This window comes from Micrasema longulum, unplaced genomic scaffold (genome assembly GCF_059751315.1).
Source record: "Micrasema longulum isolate JH-2025_06_02 unplaced genomic scaffold, ASM5975131v1 h1tg000226l, whole genome shotgun sequence".
NCBI classification, from domain to species: Eukaryota; Metazoa; Arthropoda; class Insecta; order Trichoptera; family Brachycentridae; genus Micrasema; species Micrasema longulum.
Window position 1 is genome coordinate 267,076 of NW_028277431.1, and position 21,820 is coordinate 288,895.

Consider the following 21,820-nt stretch of genomic DNA (forward strand, 5'->3'; position numbering starts at 1 on the left):
AAAATACATCGGGAAATATACTGATGTGTATAAAGCTATCATCTTTATTATTAAGGCTTTTGTGTGTTGTGCATTGTGCCAATGGTGCCAAGCTATTTTCTTATTATTTAAATATCTGTTTTATAAACTTTCGCCAAAATAGTAATCATTTGTGTTATTTAAAAATGATAATTTGAATTTAAAAATAAATAATTTAAGACGAAGTCTTTATTGCAACATAATTCGCAAGGGATATTTAATTCCGAGTTAAAAGAAATAAACAAAAATGAAATTAGTAATGTTTAAAACATAATCCGTTTACTCAATACAATTTAAAAAACCCGTGAACCACATTCATTTTGTATAAAAAATATACGTTCTTAGTAATGGAATGTGATCAATTTCATGATAGTCTTTTGCATATTTTCATCTCGGGTGAATTTTAATATTTTAATGAAATGTATAGCGTGCATAATATGGATGATGGATAACATATTTTATGTCATTTAAACTATTGAATGATTTGTCCTTTAATATGCTATTGCAAAAGTTTTCGTTTACGATTGTTCTTAATTTTCGTTAGCAATATTTAAATAAAGAATGGAACTATTCAAAATAAAACGTGATATAGAACTTATGTCCAGCTGTGCCTTTGATACACAAATTTTATTAAATATGTTATATATTTCCTATACATTTATAAGTCTTAGAAATTCTATATTTTAATATGGACAGACTACATGTAATTTATTATTTTGAGATTTGTCAAATCCCGACACAGCAATATTTAAAATATTAATGTTTAATTGTATCAATATTGTCAAGTCCATCTAAAGAGTCAACTTTAAGAGTAGGAATATTAATATATAACTTTGTAACTATTTAAAATTAGTATGTTTATATAGTTCGAAACAATTGTAGTATACCTATAGTGACTTCTGTGACTATACGAAATTATATATGAAATTTGAGAGCTTAGAAAGACCTCCGATAGATGTCATCGAGAATGAAACCACCTTAAGTACATTTTGTTTGTTTACAAGTTTGCTTGATCTTCTTAGATAGCAGATTCGCCTTATGGATAAATGTCAAATTTTTGTAACCATTAGAGATACAGATTCAAGAATTTTCCACAGTGTCTTATCAAATTTTACGAAAATGGCACATTTTCATACTTCACGTGGACCTGATGATATATATTACACTTGATTATCTATATTACTCGCTGCATATTTGAATCATTTTGACTAAACATTTATTTACCAAAGTTATTACATAATAATAGTTAGTAATATACCAAATCACTATGTTATTTTGATGTACGCAATATTGCACCAAAGAATAGGAATATAATTCTTAGCAGAAGAACAATTTCGGATGACGGATTGAAGATGGAAGACAAATGAAGTTATTTATTTATATACTTACGAAGATCCAGGAGAAGACTTCTGAGTTTATTTTTCAGCTTGTGATAGTACAAATGCACGCTATAGTATCCACTAGGGAAATTTTCAATAGAGCCGATAAAAATATCTGTAGATTATTGTTAGGTTTAGAATAAATTATAAGTATTCAACTTCTAATATACAAAGAAATGTCAGCCTTGTAGATTTGCAATTATTAAGCACAATTAAGCGGGTGTTCATTAATTTCTTCTATTCTGTTTTTAAAGTGTTTATGTTCACGATTATATAAATATATAAAGTATTTATATTTACAGATAGATTCTGACTATCAATTGTGTCAATTTTAACATTTTTATAATTTCAAATATTAAATTCCTTGTAGTGTATCGTCACCTTAATTTGAATACAATGTAAGAATTTTTTTTTGTATTTGAGATAATGATTGAATATTTTTCACCATACAAAATAGCATCTATCTCTGTCATTTGAATGAAAAAATTGTTAACAAAAAAGAGATAAAACACATTTTTCAAATAAAGCGTTTTTCAAAGAAGATGTATGTATCTTGGAAAATGGCGTAAATCAGTAGGTCAGTAGTTAATTTTTCTGGGATAAAACACTTAAAAATCATGTGTACCTTAAATACAAAATTATTGTCTCCTGTAAAGTTATCATTTAGTGACTTACGTTGTATTCAAATTGAGACAATGATATTTTTAAGTATTTAATGCTTATAGAAAGTAGGATACATGTTACATTCAACTCGTTTAATTTAAAAAAAAAAAATTATCATTAAAAATATTATAATACACTGAAAAAAAAAATTTGTTCAAAACAAATTTCATGTTTATTAAAGTTACATATTTTTCACTCACTCAAATTAGATTAAAAATTAAATTATGACTGGGTAAATCCATATAGGTACTTAAAATTAGTGAATTCCTTGCAAGCAATTAAATTAAGTTTATGAGATCATTTTTTTGTAGAAATTTCAAAATGCATACTTGAATGTCATTTAAAGACGTACTAATAAATAGATACATTATAAGCGCGTAATACATGGCATTTCAATTGGTGGGTAGTTGCCTTCTTTGCCTTCTTTGCCTTCATTCTCTGATGGACTTCCGTCAAGATCAGACGTGAAGCTACGAAGAATAATGCCACCAAAAAAAAATAATTACACTTTTCACAACTGTGAAAAACAGTACAGATACCGTAAAACCCCTGTTTTACGTTTTTTAAGGGAGCAACAATAAAAGTGTAAAACTGAGGAAAAATTTAAAGTGAGGAAATGAAAAATGTATGGAAAAAATAAATTTCATTAAAATATAATTATTGAACAAGACTGTACTAAATATACTGCAGAAAAATTATAAGAACTGTCATGATTGGAGATTATTCATATTTACCAATGATATACATAATTAAAAATATTTTGTATTTTTTCAAACAATACCACAATGTTATTTTTTTATTGAATTAAAAAAATATATGCATAAATAATTTTATCTAGGTACTTAACCTTAAAACACGAAAATAAAAATTAGAATTTGCATAAAACGCATACAACTATTTTTTCCCTAAATATTGGGAAATTTATTGAAGGTATCACTTTTTTTAGTCACCACAAAATCTCAACTGTCATTTACATGGCGGACTGTTTCGAGCTTTTATGATAACTGTTTAAACTATCTCCTTTTCACATTATGTGTGTATAACATCAAATAATAATATTGCCAATTTTTTTAACTTTCTGCATCATTGATGTAAAGACTTTATTATTTTTAAACATGCTCAACTGCATGTCGCTATTTCGTCAAATGTCAAAATTAGACACTTAAACAAAATGGTCAATTACACTGCACCTACTTTGAATTTAGTTTGAGACAATAATTTACACATTTTTTATTTACCTCGATTTTATTCTCCATTCATGCGGCGGCGCGCGGATCATCTTTTGACAGATCGAATGAGTTATGAAAAAAATTTCGACATAAAACCGGGGTTATAAAATTGGGGGGAAAATTTAATGAGAATGTATGGAAAAAAATGGGACCTAAATATTTCAGTGTAAAAAGCGGAAAAATGTAAAATCGAGGAACATAAAAACGAGGTTTTACTGTATATCGTTTAATACATAAATATTAATAAATTGTCATAGTCAGGATGTACTAAGTTAGGAATCTAATTTTAGTGTGTCCTCCTGGAACCAATGTATTGGGTTGTAAAGTGTATCTTTACATTAAATGGAGGGATAATAAAAGGCTCAGTTAAGAAATGTGCGATTCGGAGAAATCGCATGATATATCTAAACAATATCTAACAATCAGAATTTAAGCTGTTGTATCATTTGAATGCCAAATTTTTAGAGCTTAAATATATGATCTTTTAACCAAGAGACACCTGCTCTTTTAGACATAAAATATAAATTTGAACAGTATTGCTTAAATGCATCAAGACAACCAATTATTATTAATGTGTATAGATGACCACCAGAGACGATCAATGGAAAAGACATAATAAATAACTCTTGTGTAAAAGAAATAGGAATACAATACATATTTGTAAAAATGTGTGTGGTTAAGATACAAAAGATGTCACTCATATTGAATATAACCAGGAAATGCGCTTGTTTTCAAATATAACAAAAGGCAAAAAGGGTTTGAAACGAGGTTGGCACACAACACTAGTGTCGTTTCTATCGTACCGTGTCACACATAAATCAATATAAACTAAGGAAATATGTATATCTCTTTCTCACATAAATGTTTTCATGTGTAACATAATTTGCTACCCCTTTTTTTTCAAATTGTTGAGGGCAGTGCAATATTTGCTATATTTTAGATGTAGCTAGTATAGAAATAATGTGTCTATTTATTATACGTCAGCTGTTTCATCTATGTATATGGAGATAATATAATATGTAAAATAGTATTTCTAATTATAGGTATTGTTTTGATACAAATAAATATCATTATTCTTTTTGGATAATTTTAGATCACTATAGAGTAAGTCCTTCATTACACGTCTTCACAGTTCTAGTTTGACACATGTAAACACAATTCTGTTTTAAATGGTATTTATTTCAATGCATAGCTAAGAAAATCATTACTACAATAGGGTATTTTCACAAATCGAAAATAAAATAACAAATCTTTACTTTTATAATGAGATACCTATCAATGTATAAAAAACATGTTTTCATTTATATTTGGGTTTAAAAAAGAGCACATGTATAACGGCTCGCAGTTAGCGTCATGTCATTATGACATCACACGTCATGCCTGTCGAGTGGCTTCTAACAAAAATCGCGTACAAGTATGGAGAGGTAATGTAATGCGTGTCGTTTGTCCCATATGGTGTGAAACCATTCCGTATGATATGTCGCATGAAAAAAAAAAACCATTGTAGTTTTTTGCCTATTTTAAAATAATATTTTTAAAAACGTGCAAGACCCAATTAAAAATATTTTACAGATCCAAGTTCTCTTGGCTCATTAAGTATGAACAATAAATGTAAACTCTGACTTGACTTCTCAAAAAACTGGCAGATACATGAATATAACCAAAGTGATTATAAATTAAGTCTACCCGGTGCATATATTTCTCCCCAGCTAATAACCGAGCTGCTGGCTACATACCGTCAACAATGTGGTGAAAAATACCTAATATCTCTTATGCAACTAACTTTTTTGTAACATTTTCTTTTGAGATTTGTAGTATGACCGGTAATGAATATTGTTTCATTGTCCTATCTGAGTAAATGTTGGTACTACAAAGGAACTACATGGTTTTTATTATTTATATATGTATATCTTTCTCATAACTATAATAAGAAAACGATAAACATACTTGCAATCCACCCGCCTCGTGGTCTAATGGCCAGCGTGTTAATGTACCATGCAAAAGGTCTCGGGTTCGATTCCCAACAGGGTTGACATAATATATTTATTCAAAAGGGTATTTTTACACTAGAGTATTTCATAGTCCCTGGACTGGTATCTGAAGTGTAACAAAAATGATGAAGATATGCTGCGGTTGTTGTACCAATGCAGTGCCCTTTGCACCATTAGGTTGGAAAAGGGATGATTATAAACATTTATTATTATAGGTTTTTTTTACACTACAACATGCCAGAAGGCTCAATTCCAGTGGTGAATTACAGCACAAAACACCCAAGCTTAAGAAACGTCACATGGAATTTTTGTGTTCTCACTGGGAATCGAACCCGGAGCCTCCGGAGCCGGAGTCAGGTGTCTTAGCCACTACACCGTGGAGGCCGCCATGATGATGATTCTTGCAATCTGGAACTGGAGATATCCACTTTATTACAAGTGCAGTTACTGTCAATTATTCTTCCTATGTCTTTAAATAAATAGCATTGAAAACTGAACATCCTGTTTGAGTATAACGGCCCACACAACACTTATCATTTATCAGCATCTCAAATCCACAAACGTTTTACAGTTTTGTTTGCACAAGTGTGAACTGTTTTCTTATATGACTAATTAATACATGTTATATGTTTTTTTGTTTTCTCACATGCCCGGCAACTGAAGGATCTCAAAGACAGTCTGAATCAATAAGGTTCTATCCCTACATTTATCTTCTTACTTTTGACTTCCGATATTTTTTATGAATTCCTTTAATGCTTTTCAAACTTCTCATTTGAATATATTTTCACAGAAATTATTTTTATCAGTATTAATTTGAATTTATTAGTAATTTCAGTATGTGTTTATCTTATTCTCCTTTTTCATTTTGTTATATAATATGTACTTACATAAATACAAATCCTTCAATTATCAAAACAAAACATTTTATAAGGCATCATACATGTAATACTTTAAACACTTTTCATTTTACCCGCGAAATATTCCAATTGTAAAATCTGTAATATTTTAATATTCCTAACACATCCAATATTGTAATTAGCATAACAGAGGCAGCTTCTACAATATTGTTTATATTAACATTTGTAGCTGGATATTTTTTTTATAAACTGCTTTAGAATTTGTATTTAAACAGTATGTATTCTGTAGTAAAGAGATTGAAAACATGTATGTTTTTTTTTCAGCGAAGACAATTAGACGTAATTTTATAGAAAATAGTTTGTCTGGTTTCAAAATTAGTCAAATTCTCAGTATCTAAATATAGAACAGTTTCTTTAATCTTACAGCAAGAATGTAATTAATATTTATTTATACCATATTATTTGATTTAAATTTAATCTAAAAAATGTATTTTACTTTAAGTGTTAACTAATGCAGTTATTTTTGAAAACGTATTTACTGTATGAAAAAAACTGACACAAAATTTATTTAACAGCTCTCCTACCAGGATAACCTGTTCTAAGGAGGACTGTACTGTGTACATTTCTCCGATGGGCGGACATAATGGTATAATTGCATAAGTGTAACTTTTCAGGCGAGCAAAAAAACATTACTATGAACTTAATTATTTAGCTACAGAACTCATATTTTGCAAAATGGATTATTATTTACAGATCATTTAATCTGTGTAACCACATTCAAGTATTTTGTGAAAATAACAGAAAGATTCCAGATATGCTACTTGAACCATTAAAGATGGGGGACAGAGATGAGTCTACTTAGAACTAACTTAACTTATCATTTATTGTACCACTCAATGAATGATAGAAATGAGTCTACTTATATTGCTGAGACCATCTTGTACTATTTGTACCTCTGAAAATATGACACAAATGCTCATACTTATTTGATTAAAACCTAAGTTTAATAGGCACAAAGTTATTTATTAATGTTTTGAGTAGTTGTAGTATACTGTTAATACCATTGTGCGGGCATACACAAGGAACATTTTCTTATATAAATTGTGAAATGATCAAAAATGCAGTTACGCTGTTTAGTCTTCCCATCAATGATTTCTTTTCTCACATGTCACTCGAATATTTTTTAATTTCTTTATAAATAAATTGCTCTTATAATATGTGAATACCTACCAAAAATTATTTAATTGCATTTGGAAACACAAGTTTACCTTTGTTTCAGTGTTTTTAAAATATATATTTGGTTCCTCTTTCTCTCTCTTTCCAAACTCATTACCTGAGTCTACATTCCTCATCTTTTAATATGTATAACAAAATGTACATTTATTTAAGTTAACATGTGCAAGTCTTATCTCCCCATTAAAAAACAACTGTTATTTTGAACTAATTAGGTTTATTCATGTATCTTTTGAAATATATTTTTGTTTTTAGTACAAATTTATGACCAACTCTTCTGTTGACCGGTCTCTTTTTTGGTTGGCTGGAAGATATTGCTTTTGAAAGTACTTATTCTTTGTACTTGAAGATTTAAATAAATAAAACGATATAGGTACTTACATACATAAAACATTCCAATAGCCTACAGTTCAGGCAATATAAGAAGGTACTTTTGACAGCTTACAATAGTGTTGTGGCAGACTTTTTTCTTTCGATTTTCGATATCGATTTATCAATTTTGAATAATATTGCATCAGATGGTGTGAGTAGAAACGGGTTTTCACTTCCACATTAATTATAATTTCGCTACTTAAAATACCATCAATTCTTATATCTCTGGGCAGTGCGAGAAAAATAGAGCTAAAGTTACTATTTTGTGAACATACCTCGTTTTAAGTGACCATCATGCATAATAGTATATTTTATTTTTTAATGTTTAACTGTATTTAATTGGCGCATAAATAAGGTCAACGTCAAAATTATCGTTGACTCAATTTAGTTAATCGTATTGCGAACTTCTTAAAAAAAAACACTTACCTACAATATAATTCAATATAAAGTAGATACTGTTGATTGATGGTGACGTTTTTTGGCGGACATCACTATTGCGGCGACTACAACAATAAAGTAGGGTATTTGTTTCTTACACTTAGCTGTCAAAATTTACAGAACTTCATGATCGTGTAAATGTCAAAAGTATTTTCTTGAATAATTGCTTGTAGAGAGTTCTACATCAGGCCTGAACAGGTTAAAAGATGGCCGCCAGAGGAGGACAAATATTTTTTTGTCGGCATAAATTATACAATGATATAATTTATGCGTGAATTATCGAAAAATTCAAAACTAACATTTGTTAGTGGCTGTTCAAAGTATACTGTACTTACCAGCCTACATTGTTTTTTTCAACAGTAAAACATAACATTGTAATGTGAAAAAATCATTTTAAAGCAATTTTGTGACATCTAACACGGTTTTCTTTCTCTGCAGTATTAAATGGGTTTCTTGTTTGAATATATAGGTAGTATTAATACTGATTTTAAATCAAAATATATATCGCTGGGTAATTACTACAACTGGGTGTACCTTAAAAATCGGGATTTTTGAGTTCACCACTAAAAGTCTATTTTTTTAAATTTCTTCATAAATGCTACAAAAGTCGTGCATTCAAATCATCATAATATTATTTAAATGCACCACGACATATCTATTTGTAGCATTCATGGAGGAAGATACAAAAATGTGTTTTTAGTGGTGAAGTCCTCCAAATCCTGGTTTTGAAGTTACCTAGTTGTAGTTATTACCCCACGATATTATGTACTTAGTTTTTGTTATTCACTTGCAAATTACCGTTTTATTTGTGATTGTGGTTTTATAGAGAATTATTCATGTTCATTGAGGACAGTTTTAACAGAGCGAAATATCTACAAAAAGTTCAATTTTCTGGAGAGGGTTTTTTTATGATAAAAAAATATCTACTAGGTTTTTAACAAAAATAAATACTGTTTTATAGAAATTCTAACTCATATACTGGAAATCAATATTATAGAAAAACTGGAACTATTTATTTAAAAAATCCAAACATTCTGAATTTTCACACAAATGATATATTTACATATTTTGTAATATGAATGTATATATTTATGTTAGGATAAAACATGTCAGTTTAATTTTTCATGAAATCATTTTTAACTGTTTTTTTTTGTTATATTTTATATGCCTACGTATAGGTATGTTATTTCTGAAATATTTTCATATTATTTCTCAATGAAATGATAATCCAATCCAATTCAACTCGCTACAACTTCCCATGTGCATATATCGTTTTGTTAAAATTTTATTTCATCAATCAATAGATCTCATATAGAAGAATCGATTTCAACACATTTTTGTTTTTTTTGTAGATATTTTGCTTTGTGAAAAGGGTCCTCAATTAGTTTATAATTTGATAGAGGTAATAATTATTTACATTAGTAAATCAAAGGAGTCGTTTCTCACCTTTACCAAAAATTATTGTTGTCAATTATAATAGGAATAAAATATTTTGTTTAAACAATAGGTTATTTTATATAAATAACAATTCACTTAAACACTGAGAATCAATAAACAACTTATTTACATTTTTTTAAATTGTGCAACCGTCGCGGAATATTTTATAAAAAAGATTACAGGGAATGTTGCCTTGTGTACTATTTTTTTTTTTTCATAAACATATGTATTATTTATTCAGATTACATTTAAAAAATGTGTTACTTGGTAATTTGAGTAATAACAGAATTACAGGATCTTTTTACTGGGTAAAAATATCTTTTACAATAAGAGTTTTGTTATTCACATGTTTTGGGTTTTTCATAATTCCTAATTGATTTAAGGTTTTTGAGTTTAAAAAAAAACAAAACTTCCCCAGTTGATTTTTTAGGTGCCCAATTTTAATATACACTGATATAATTAGTTCGATAGAAATATAGGCTTTTGTACACTATCAAATTAAAATACTGCATACGACAAATTATAATTTAGTTAAAGAAAAAACTAAAAAAATATCTACTAAAATTTTATATTAAACTATGATTAAATGTTATCAAATATTTGTATATAACCACTAACTGACTTTTCTATGTCTACCGGTTTCGAGACGTACCCGTTTTTTCGTCAGGACACTTATTAAACCAAAATGCAAAACCCACTTTTCACCTTCACCATAGATGTTGCACAAAAATATGAAATCAACAAGACACGCATTTTAATAAGCACATGCACTGATTAGGACACACATGCACTGATTAGGTTATAAAAATATTTTATGTTGTGGGAGAAATAGTTAAAAAAAGATGGAGGGGCGTTAGTTTAATAAGTATAAGGTGACCATTACAATGGAAAATCGTATGATGGACTATATTGAAAGGTTGTGTGATTATTGATCAAAGTAACATTATTTTTTTAAAGCTTTCCAATGTGAAAGATTACCTATAACTATTGAATGAAAGAAATGCATGTCGTGTTGGTTTTATATTTTTGTTCAACATCTATGGTAAAGGTGTATAGTGGGTTTCGCATGTTGGTTTAATTGGTGTTGTGACAAAGAGACGGGCACGTCTCGAAACCAGTAGACATAGAAAAGTCCGTAAGTAGTTATATACAAATATTTAATTACATTTAGTAAAATGTTTGACCTCAAAGTTAATGCCTTAAATATTGATAATAAACTATAATTACTTACTAAATTATATTCACTACTGGATAATTTGACATTATCAATTATATTGTATTGTATTGTAATTGGGCCTCCTGGCCTGTTGTGGTGCAAAAATAAATAAAATAAAATACATATAAAATATACAACACTCATGGCCTAGAATGTTTTAATTGAAAAAAATACTTAATGATTGATAAAATCCCACAGTATGACAGATTCAAATAATTTGTCCCCGACAGCATAATTTTTTATCATAATAATACATATTTTAATGCATAAATTTTTTTAAAAATTAAAAAATTATTTAGCATATTTAATTTATAGTTTAGTAAAAATTGTATTGCCCAGTAATTATCTTTCTTGCTAGTAAATGTTACCCACTATTACGTGTTCTGCATGTGTATAGGTACCACAATGAATTTGAAAAAAATATACCAAATATATGCCAGTTCCTTAATATTAATCATTCAAATTAATAATCACATGAATAATATTTTTTTACAAAAAGAAACAATTAAATTTGAAAACATTTTTTACATACTATACGTATGTATAATGAACAATTTAGATGGCGAAAAGGGGATATCTGACCCTTTTTCCATAACACAGTTTTCCATAAAACATGCTAAAATCTGATTCTCTTTCATATGACAAAAGGATGTATCTCTTTAATGCGTCTTTCAAAATAAAATATGCTGATCATCTGTTCTTTTCAAACTTTAAGCCATGTGACGGAAGGCTCCTTGTCTTGTACAGAAAATGACAGATATACCTTTTTGCCATCTCACTGCCAAATTGACTATATAGTTCCTGTACATTAATTAACACACTTTATGCGGGCTTCGCTTCAATGTAACAGGTTAGCTCAGCGAGCAAAAATCAGCAAAAAATTTAATAATTATTACTTTTATAAAATTGGCTATATCTCCTAAACCATCAATTAGTTTTTTATGAAATTTTGAATACACACTCACCATATACTGCTTATCTAATAAGATATAAGAATAGAAGTCAAATATATTCATAACACATAAAAAATATGTAGATATTTGTCTAAATTCGCATTTGCAGAACGATAAACAAAAATCTATGTTATAAAAAAAATACTACCCGGAAATTTTACGATTCTGGTCACCAATCAAATAATAAAATTGTGTGAAAAGAAGACGGATAAAATTTATCTACTCATTGACTAAACAAATCATTTTACGCACAAGCTCTCATGTTTCTCATAAGAGCTGTGTAAGAGTATGTGTATATGTGAGCATCTTGAAGATTTGACATAAAATACTTAGACGAAATAATCGAGTAGATTAACCTTTACCGTAAAGTGAAGTTGGCGTAGCGAATCCCGCCGATAGCAATCGGGCATGTGGTTAGAACTGCCTTTCCCGCGCAAAGTGTGTTAACGTTTTAATGTTATGATTAAAAAAGTGGGATTCCAAATGTATAATTTCAAATAAATATATAAATATTCCGCATTGAATCAAAAGATATTGTATTTCTTTGAAATACCTCACTCACAAATATAAAAATACAAATTAATTTATGGGAATATTTTGGATAGCCACATTTGTGTATGTATTTTTATTGGTATGGTATTTGATGTTATTGCCGGTTAAATAATATATCTTCTTTTGTGTTGTTATAGCTCCTAGAATGTGTTGTTTTTTTCTTGAAATATATTGAAGGTATGCTGTTTTTCATCAACCAATTTTGACGTTTTAATTTTATAGTAGAGTAGTGCCTTAACAATCCTTTTCCCGAATTTCTAATGGAGCATGCACTGGATATTGTAACTTAACTATTAATGAATGGTGTGGATATTAACATAATATACTCATAATACCCGGCTTTGAAGATCTGCATCCTGCTCAAACGTGGGAAGACAAAAACTTTCATTTTGACAGCTAATTGTATGTTTATCAATTTTATTAAAAATATTGATAAAAAAAAAACTGATTCCATTTGATGCAAGCATATATGTTTAAAGTGTTATATAAATGTATATATTTCAGACGTGTTCTTGAATTTATTTTTGTACCGTTTTTGAAATTTTGAACACCCTTTTGGTTATAAAGCTACCAATTTGATAAATTTCTATCAAAATAAGAATTATTTAACAAATCGGTCAGTGGTTTAATGTTTTTTTTTTAATTTGGTGGCTTTTGAAATATCTACCCCACCTATGTAAACTTTGAGGGATTGGAAAGCTTTACAATATGAAATTCAAAAAACACTGAAATTCCGAATATAACCCTGTTTTTGTCCACTTTAAAACGGTTTATATTTTCTTCTCAAATACTGCATAAACTTAGTAACTAAAAGAGAAAAATAGCACAAAACTCCAAAAACAACTTTTTTACACAGAGGGCTTTGATATCGAGGGGTAATTACTACAACTATCTAACTTTATTGCATTCAAATAGTATTATGATAATTTTAATGCACGACTTGTTTATTTGTAGTATTCACATTTTAATTTTTGTGTTCTCATAGTTTTAGTGGTTAACTCAAAAATGCTAATTTTGGAGTTACTTGGTTGTAGTAATTGCCCCACGGTCATTGACATGTCCCGAGCCCTCAAAAATGATGACATGCCCAAACGCTCAGTCATGCCCAACGCGACCACCAGCCAGGTGTGATGTTTAGAATTGAAACCAAAATGCCCGCTTGTGTCAAGAAAGCGTGTAAAACGTTTAGGATAAATATTGTGAAATGAATTGTGTAACTTTTCATTGGTAAATATTTGTTCATGAGTGATTAACAAAGCTTAAAACAATAATTATTTAAAAATAAATATTATTTTTTGTTAACGTCAAACTACGCCTAGCAATTGCGAAGCTCTTCACAAGGTCATAAGGTTGCACTGATAAAAATGCGTTTTTAAAATATAATAAGTGAGTTTCGTTCCCCAAAATCTAGTGAAAAGAAATAGATGTGTTGAAATTTTAAGGAAAGAGTCTGATTGGGATCCACCAAAAACTAACGTTGATTGTACACACTTTTTTATATACCAAAAATGAATATCCTCTAATTTTTGGTAGTATACGCATGCTCAAAAATAAAAAAATAAAAAAAAAAATAAAAGAAAAATTTCTTAATGACATCTTAGAAATCCTATTTTTTTTGTGAGGTAAGGTAAAAAGGTAAGATCAATAAATCATATTATGTAGATTTTACTTAGTCCATTTTAAATAATTTTATTTTAAATTGATCTTGATCTGGATTTATGACACTAAAATATAAATTTCAGTGACCCGATATCATATTGAATTAAAATAAAATTGGCGGCCTCCGTGGTGTAGCGGTCAAGACGCTTGACTCACGCACGGAAGGTTCCGGGTTCGATTCCCGGTGAGAACACAAAAAATAAAAAATGTGATTTTTCTCAAGCCTGGGTTTTCTGTGATGTAATTCACCACTGTAATTGGGCCTCCTGGCCTGTTGTGGTGCAAAAATAAAATGTAAAATGTAAAAAACAACGTATTATCTAACACTCTATTCTCTGGTCTTTGCTGTAAATGGTGTGAAGCAAGGTTGCTGGCTTGTTCTGTTAGATTTTGTGACAATTATAAAATGATTCAGAGTTCATTACTCGTATTGTAATACTTTATCAGAACTGTCAACAAAATATTTTGATTTCATGCCGAAAACAAAAGCTTAAAAAATATAATAAAGCTAAAAAAAAATTTAAAAATAAAAGAACTGAATTACTTCTATTACTACTGCAGAAAGAATGGACCGCCACACACGTCTATCCTGGCATTCATTTCTAGTTTCTTCCTTGTCATACATGCTCTTTGGTTCTGCCTGCTTTTGACATGACCAGACTTAAGATTTTGGTTTATCTGATCATGCCGCGTCTTCCTTGGTCATCCTCATCTCACGTTACCATTCATTTTCACCATTTATACTTGTTTTACCATTCTTTTGTCATCCATTGTTCCATATGATCAAACCATCTCAGAGACCCTTTCTTAACCTTATCAATTATACCTGACTCATATTTACATTCTCGCCTGATTTCATCATTCGTAACCCTGTCATACATTCGTCTGAGATATTACATTTCGACCGCGTTCACTCGGCTTTCATCCTTCCTCTGCATTTTTTGAATTAAAAAGTAGAATAAGAAGATAGAAGATCAATTAATGTTGATTAATAGTGAAAAGTCAGGTGTCAATTTTTGTTTATAATGATAATTAAGAGGTGGAAGGTATTCTTTTTATGGGATATTCAATGACTTTGCATCAGATCGACGACGTAATAAATAACGTTTTTTCCCTTTGAAAAGTTTTTTTTCATAAAAATACTTGGTTCAGAAATGAAGAATATTGCTATATATGACTTAATATTTCGCACCCTCAAAAGTACACTATCGTAAGTCTAAATTTGACTGTTTTGAGTTATGAATGGAGTTCAAGACTTTTTTTCTTAGGAGAATACTCACGTATCTCTACGATTTGAGCAAGGTATACCCCAAAAGTATTCTTTGAAATCAATTGAGTAAAGTATCGAGAAGTACGCTAGAGTAATTCAATGGGTTTCTGATTTGATTTGGATTTGACTAGTTGTGAGATATTGCACCTTTAAAGTTAAAAGCTCATCCCAAATCAACAATTCAAATAAAACTACAAGTTAAATATTATAAAATGTATTTTTTTACGTGTAAAATATCAAATATATAAAAATATTTAAGGACATCTCATTTTCTCAAAATTTGTATAGATATTGTGGAGAAATGTTTCAATACATAAATTTAAAAAAAAGATTGAATAAAAATACGTTGCTAGAAAAACGCAACATGTTTGGCCTTAGTAGTTGTGACGTCAAGCTTCGTGATAATGTTCTTAACAAATTTGAATGGGCAGGAAAAAATAAACATGAATCGTGACATATTAGGGGCGTGGCCAATGGAATGACCGTTTTCAAATTCAATTCAAAATTGCAAATTTAAAAATCATTTTTATGCTACTAATAATTATCAAAAATTTTTTTTTTTACTAGACATTATTTTATAGACCTTTATTACTTTAAAAATGTAAAAAAAGAAGTGATATTTTCCTATTATGAAGCTACAGTGTTCTCCTCATATTTTAACAGTAAAATGAGCTAATGCTACAAAAATACTGGGCGTCATAATGTCAATACACTATGTCGGCACCTAGTTGGTGGCCTAATTTTGTGATGTACAAAGTTATGTGGGTGCACAGAATGAGAGCAAGTAAAACAGGGTACTTACGTTTTACACCAAGATTTATTCACGAAACTAAACTACTGAAGCTAACACATTGAAAGAAGGATTCTAATAACTATATTAGGCAAAATAAAATGAAGTTGGTAAATCTAAATTGGCGGTAATTTTGTGCCTCGAAGACGCGTGCGGTGAGGTCGGAATCCGGTAGTATTCTCCCTGCCGGTTTGGCCCGTTCGTACGCTCTACGTCGGCGTTCGGCAATGTTCGGCTCGTGCCGTCGTTGTCGACCCGCCACACAGCCCCCTTCCAAGTTTTGAAATCTGTTTTTCAAAACTGACGCTGTATCACCCTCCTGCCGCTACGCGTTGTGTATGCCGGTTGTTCTGTTGGTGTTTCCGTTTCTGCTGGACTGGCTCGTTCTTCCGCTGTCTGGAACGCCGGCTTGCACCTGTCCAGCGAAACCTTTTTATGTTCGCCATCCACGTCCAGTGTTACCGTCTTTTCCGCCCTGGTGATGACCTTGTAGGGCCCCTTGTAGTTCGGCATCAGGGGTTTGTACACTCTGTCGTCCCTCAGAAACAAGTGTGTGGCTCTCTTTAGTTCCGGGTGGATGAAAACGTTACCTTTATTGTGGTGCTCGACTGGCCTTGGTTTGACGTTTTGCATGAAATTTACCAGTTGCCTAGTGTAGGAGTCCGGGTCAATGTAGTCGTTCGTCTGCTCCAGGATGTCTGCTGGTAACTTTAGTTTGCACCCATACAGCATCTCTGCTACTGAGTGCTCTGCATTCGTGCGCAGTGTGGCCCTCAGTCCGAGTAGTATGGTGCTGATCGATTTTGTCCACGGAACAGGGTGGTGAGCTTTAATGGCCGTCTTCAGCGTTCTATGAAATCGCTCGATCATGCCATTACTTTGTGGATGGTAAGGCGTCGTGTTGGAGTGTGCTATGCCTGATCTGGAACAAAACAAGTTAAAGTCCGTAGACATGAATTGCCTACCCTGATCAGTTATAATTTTCTCCGGTACGCCGTATCTCGCAATCCAGTTGTCCCAGATGGCTCTGATGATTGTGTGGGTCTGGATATCTGCGATAGGGATTACTTCCGCCCATCGAGTGTATCGGTCGATACATGTGAGGCAGTACCTCAGTCCCTCTGATGGTGGAAAAGGTCCGATGAGGTCGACATGGACCACGCAGAATTTCTGTCTCGGCATGTCGATCTTGATGATCGGTGTCCTCGTGTGTTTGTTGACTTTGCTCTTCTGACAGGGTATGCAGGCCTTCGTCCAAGCTGCGCAGTCTGCTTTCATATTTTTCCAGACGCCTCTTTGACTGATGGTCTTGGTCGTGGCGTCGGCTCCTGCATGGTTGAGGTTATGCACTTGGTTGAAGAAAGATCTCTGTAGCGTTTTTGGGATGTACGGTCGCATGTTGCCTTTGTTGAGATCGAAGACGATTTCTTGTCCCTGCATGTTGGTTTTGATCAGGTTCAGAGCAGTGTTCTTGTCGTCCAAGAGTGCGAGTAGTTCGTTGTCCTGCCTTTGTTCTTTATGGATCTTTTCGAACGATATGTTTGCCTCTTGTTCGATCATGTCGATTCTTGATAAGGTATCGGCGACGACGTTGTCTTCTCCTTTTATGTATTTGATGTCCGTGCTGAACTGTGAGATGTAGTCTAGATATCTGAGTTGTCTGGGGCTTTCTTTGTCGTGACTTTTCCTTCTAAACACGAATTGTAGTGGTTTATGGTCCGTGTATATACAGAATTCTCTGCCCTCCAGATAATGTTGAAAGTACCTTACAGTCTCAAAAATGGCTAGTAGTTCCCTGTCGTACGTACTATATGAACACTGAGCCTTGTTCAACTTTTTTGAGAAGAAACTTATCGGTTTGTAGTTGATGCCGTCTGTGGTTTGTTGTAGCACGCCTCCGATTGCGTAATCTGAGGCGTCTGTCCACACTGACATCTTGCTGCTTTCCTCTGGGTAGCTAAGCTTAGTGGCGTTGATCAGCGAGTTCTTGACCTCTTCGAAATCGTGTGTAGTGACTTCGTTCCACTCTACTTTTCTGTTGTCATTCTTTTTTGCTCCCTTGAGGTAATCGTGTAGTCGTATCAATTTGTGTGCTGCTCGTGGTATGAATCTTCGGTAGAAGTTTCCCATGGCCAAGAATCTTCTCAACTGCTTAATGGTTTCTGGCTTGTTGAGGTTCGTGATGGCTTCCACTTTTGTTGGCGAGGGTCCGATGCCTTCAGCCGAAATTTCATAACCAAGAAATAACAGTGTTTTCTTGGCAAACTCGCATTTAGATGGGTTTACCACCATTCCATGATCTTGAAGTCGCTGGAACAAAGCTTTTAAGTGTTCCACATGTGTTTCTTCGTCTGGTGAAGCGATCAATATATCGTCGATATATGCGTGTACTCCTTCTAGACCTCTTGTGACTTCGTTGATGTGCCGTTGGAATGTTTGTGCAGCGCATGATAGTCCGAATGGCATTCTTACAAATTCAAATAACCCGAATGGTGTGGTTATAGCTGTCTTTTTAATGTCAGTTTCATTAATTGGAATTTGGTGATATGCTCGTTGTAAGTCAATTTTGGAAAAAATTTTACAGTTAAATAAGTCATTGCATATATCGTGGATATGTGGCAAGGAATAACGATCAGGTACCGTCTGTGCGTTTAAGCTACGGTAATCGCCACAAGGGCGATAAGTACCATCGCTCTTCTTCACCATATGCAATGGAGAGGCCCACTCACTCTTGGAGGGTCTACAAATACCTTGAGCCACCATGTGATCGAACTCTTGCTTCGCCTGCCTCAGTAGTTCTGGGGACAGCCGACGAGTCTTACACATAACGGGTTTGCCACGGGTATCTATATGGTGGATTGTGTTGTGTTTATCCAGCCCTGCGTATGGTTTATTGATATCTACTAGTTGTGGATACTTCAATATGAGTGAGTGGTAAATGTTGGTTTTGTCTGTTAATGATATGGAACATGTTATGTTGTTGTTTGTGGAGATGTCAAATGCTCTGACTATCTTGCCGTTTGTATTGTCTACTAACCGTTTGTTCCTAACATCTACTAACAGGTGGAAGTTGTGGAGAAAATCTGCTCCTATAATAGGGCGTGTCGTATCCGCTATTATAAACTTCCATGTAAACATTTGTTTACATCCCAGATTCAGTGTTACCGTGGTAACTCCGAAATTCTGGATCGTAGTCCCGTTCGCTGCATAGAGAATTAGCTTAGACTTTTCTCCATGGCGTTTGTGTAAAGATCTAGGAATTAATGATATTTCCGATCCGGAGTCAACGAGGTATGACACACCGGTATCACGATCTTTAACAAAGAGACGTGTTGTGTTGGTTGAATCAGCCGCCTCCGCTATGATTCGACCATCTAGTTTTTTGAAGCTAGATGCGGTTTAAATTCACATGGTGTGACGCATTTCTTAGCTTGATCGCCAAATTTTGTGTGGAAGTAACAAAGAATAGTTTTCTTGTTATTTCCGTTGGCCCTATAGCTTGTTTTGTTGAAATTGTTGTTGTATTTGTTGTTATTGAAATTGTTACTGCTGTTACTTGTTGTGTGTTTGAATCTATTGTTATTGTTGTTGTGACTATGCTGTTTGTTGATTGTGTGAAATAAACTCTCTACCTTATGGGTTAGAGCTTGTACGGACTGTTCTAAACTACAAATGTTATTTTTATTGTTGGTACCTACTACCGCTACATTATCCTGTGTGTACACCTGTATTAGGCGATCTGCTATCGTCGCTTGCCTATCCCAGTCATCTTCGCTTATGGCTAAATGCGCTTGGATCGTCTTGGGCAGTTGTTGTATCCACAAGTATTGCAACGTCGTTTCGTCTATTTGTAAACCTATTGCTAGCGTCCGCATCTCTCTAAGTAGGCTGGATGGGTTTCGATCCCCAAGCTGTAAGGAAGAAAACAGTTTTTCTCTCCTTCTGTCCTGTGGACAGCCCATGCGTTGGATTATAGCTTCCTTCAGCCTCGTATATTTTGCTCGGTTCGGTTCCATGAGTAAAATATCTGAAACTTGTTCTATGTGCGCTTGTTCAAGTTTTGACACTAAGTGACTATAACGTGCGTCTTCTGAAACTATGTTTGCCAACTCGAATTGTGCTTCTATCTGTTTAAACCAAAGTTCGATGTTGTTCACCCATAGCTGTGGTAGTTTAACGCTAATCCTATCCGTGTGGAACATGTTGTTTGCTGTGTTGATATTTGTCAAGTCAGTGTTGTCCTTGTTAGCCATTGTTTACAGTTTAAAAATATTCGTTTTTAAAAAAAAAAATTCAGAAAAATGTATGTAATAATGATTACAGTATAAGTTAAAATATTGAAATAAAAGTATTCAATAATGAGTGTAGTTGTATTAAAAAGTTAAGTTTAAATTATTAGATTTAAATTTAAATTTAAATTTAAATTTCAAACAAAAATATTTATTTTTTAAATGTCAGAGTCACTATTTGTTATGTATGTACTGTGCAAGTTATAGAAAAGAAAATTAAAAACAGAAAATTTAAATAATTATTTTACCATACGGCGGAACACATTTTCCAACTATTAGGTATTTGTATTCTCCAAGCCTGAGTGGTCCCCTCAATATTAATATTCCTTTTGATTGTCCGTTGTACAATATATCAAGTTTAAAAATGTTTATGGTAAAACTTCAAATCTGTAACACATAATAACATGCATAGCCTAGGTTAAAAATATAAACATATATAGTACAGTCACACGATATAATGTATATAGAAAAAAAAGTATGGATACTAATGTCCACGTACTAAGTTAAACATTCGTCGGCTTAGCCGCCCGAATATCTGTTTGTTTGATAGTTTCAAGTTGTTTACAAAAATAAAATTTTACAAATTGCAAGTATTGTGAACGACTGCGCCAGCTGAAAAATATTTCCGATAGATTTCGCTGGTAAAAAAAAAAAACTTACTCCCGCAGTGCGTTCACAAGGAGAAAACTTTCGGATGCCTACGTCACGCTTGTCTCGCCATATAATATTTGTCAAAAATAATTATGTTCCGGTACCCTGTAAGTACCTCTACTCAATCTGGCACCCTATGTAAATGTTCGTGTGAATTGTTTGTGTGTTCGACTCAAGAAAAATAAAAAAAAATAAAATTTATATGTGTTGTAGGAATGTATTACTCGGCGTGCGATTTTTGGTGAGCGAGTCGCTCGAACGTATTATATTATGTTTGTTTATAATAATTTTAGTTAAATTATGAATCACCTGTTTGAATTAATCCCGGCCGAGTAATATTGTTAAGAAATTAATCACAGTTTAATCAATTCACTAGTTACATTAATTACATTTACATTAGTTACATTTACATTGAAGATTGTTACCGACAGAAAAATTCACTCGATTCGCTCGGTCTTTGAAAAATCTAATTCTATTATATATTATAATTATTATAATATAATTCTATTATACTAAATTAATTAACCTTACAATAAGTTAACCTTGAAATAGATTAACCTTGATTAATTACAAATAAATTAAAAGTGCAATCAAATTAAAAATGAAATTTTAAATTTTTCATGTACCGACCGAAAAAAAGTAATTGTTGTACAATTTTGTCAAGCGAAGATATTTCTGTCTGAAATTTTGCGCAATTTTTATGGAATTTGAATGGGGTCACCGTGATTGATTGTTTAATGTTGTGTTTTCGTGTTCAAACGTCGGGGTATACCACTTTTATGTCGGCACCTAGTTGGTGGCCTAATTTTGTGATGTACAAAGT

At 32.0% G+C, this 21,820-nt stretch overlaps 1 protein-coding gene across 2 annotated transcripts in view; it reads left to right on the forward strand.

The window, feature by feature from the left end:
* LOC148283511 (AP-1 complex subunit sigma-2-like) overlaps window positions 1-21,820 on the forward strand; it is a 37,852-nt gene that overhangs the window by 7,825 nt on the left and 8,207 nt on the right. The window contains exon 5 of one of the 2 annotated variants that reach the window (XM_088243760.1): window positions 5,496-12,538. The exons of the other annotated variant lie outside the window; for it this stretch is intronic. Within the exon in view, the coding sequence (XP_088099886.1) occupies window positions 5,496-5,672 (177 nt within the window). The 3' untranslated portion in view covers window positions 5,673-12,538. Of the gene's footprint in view, window positions 1-5,495; window positions 12,539-21,820 lie in introns of those variants that run through there. 2 annotated transcript variants of the gene reach the window in all.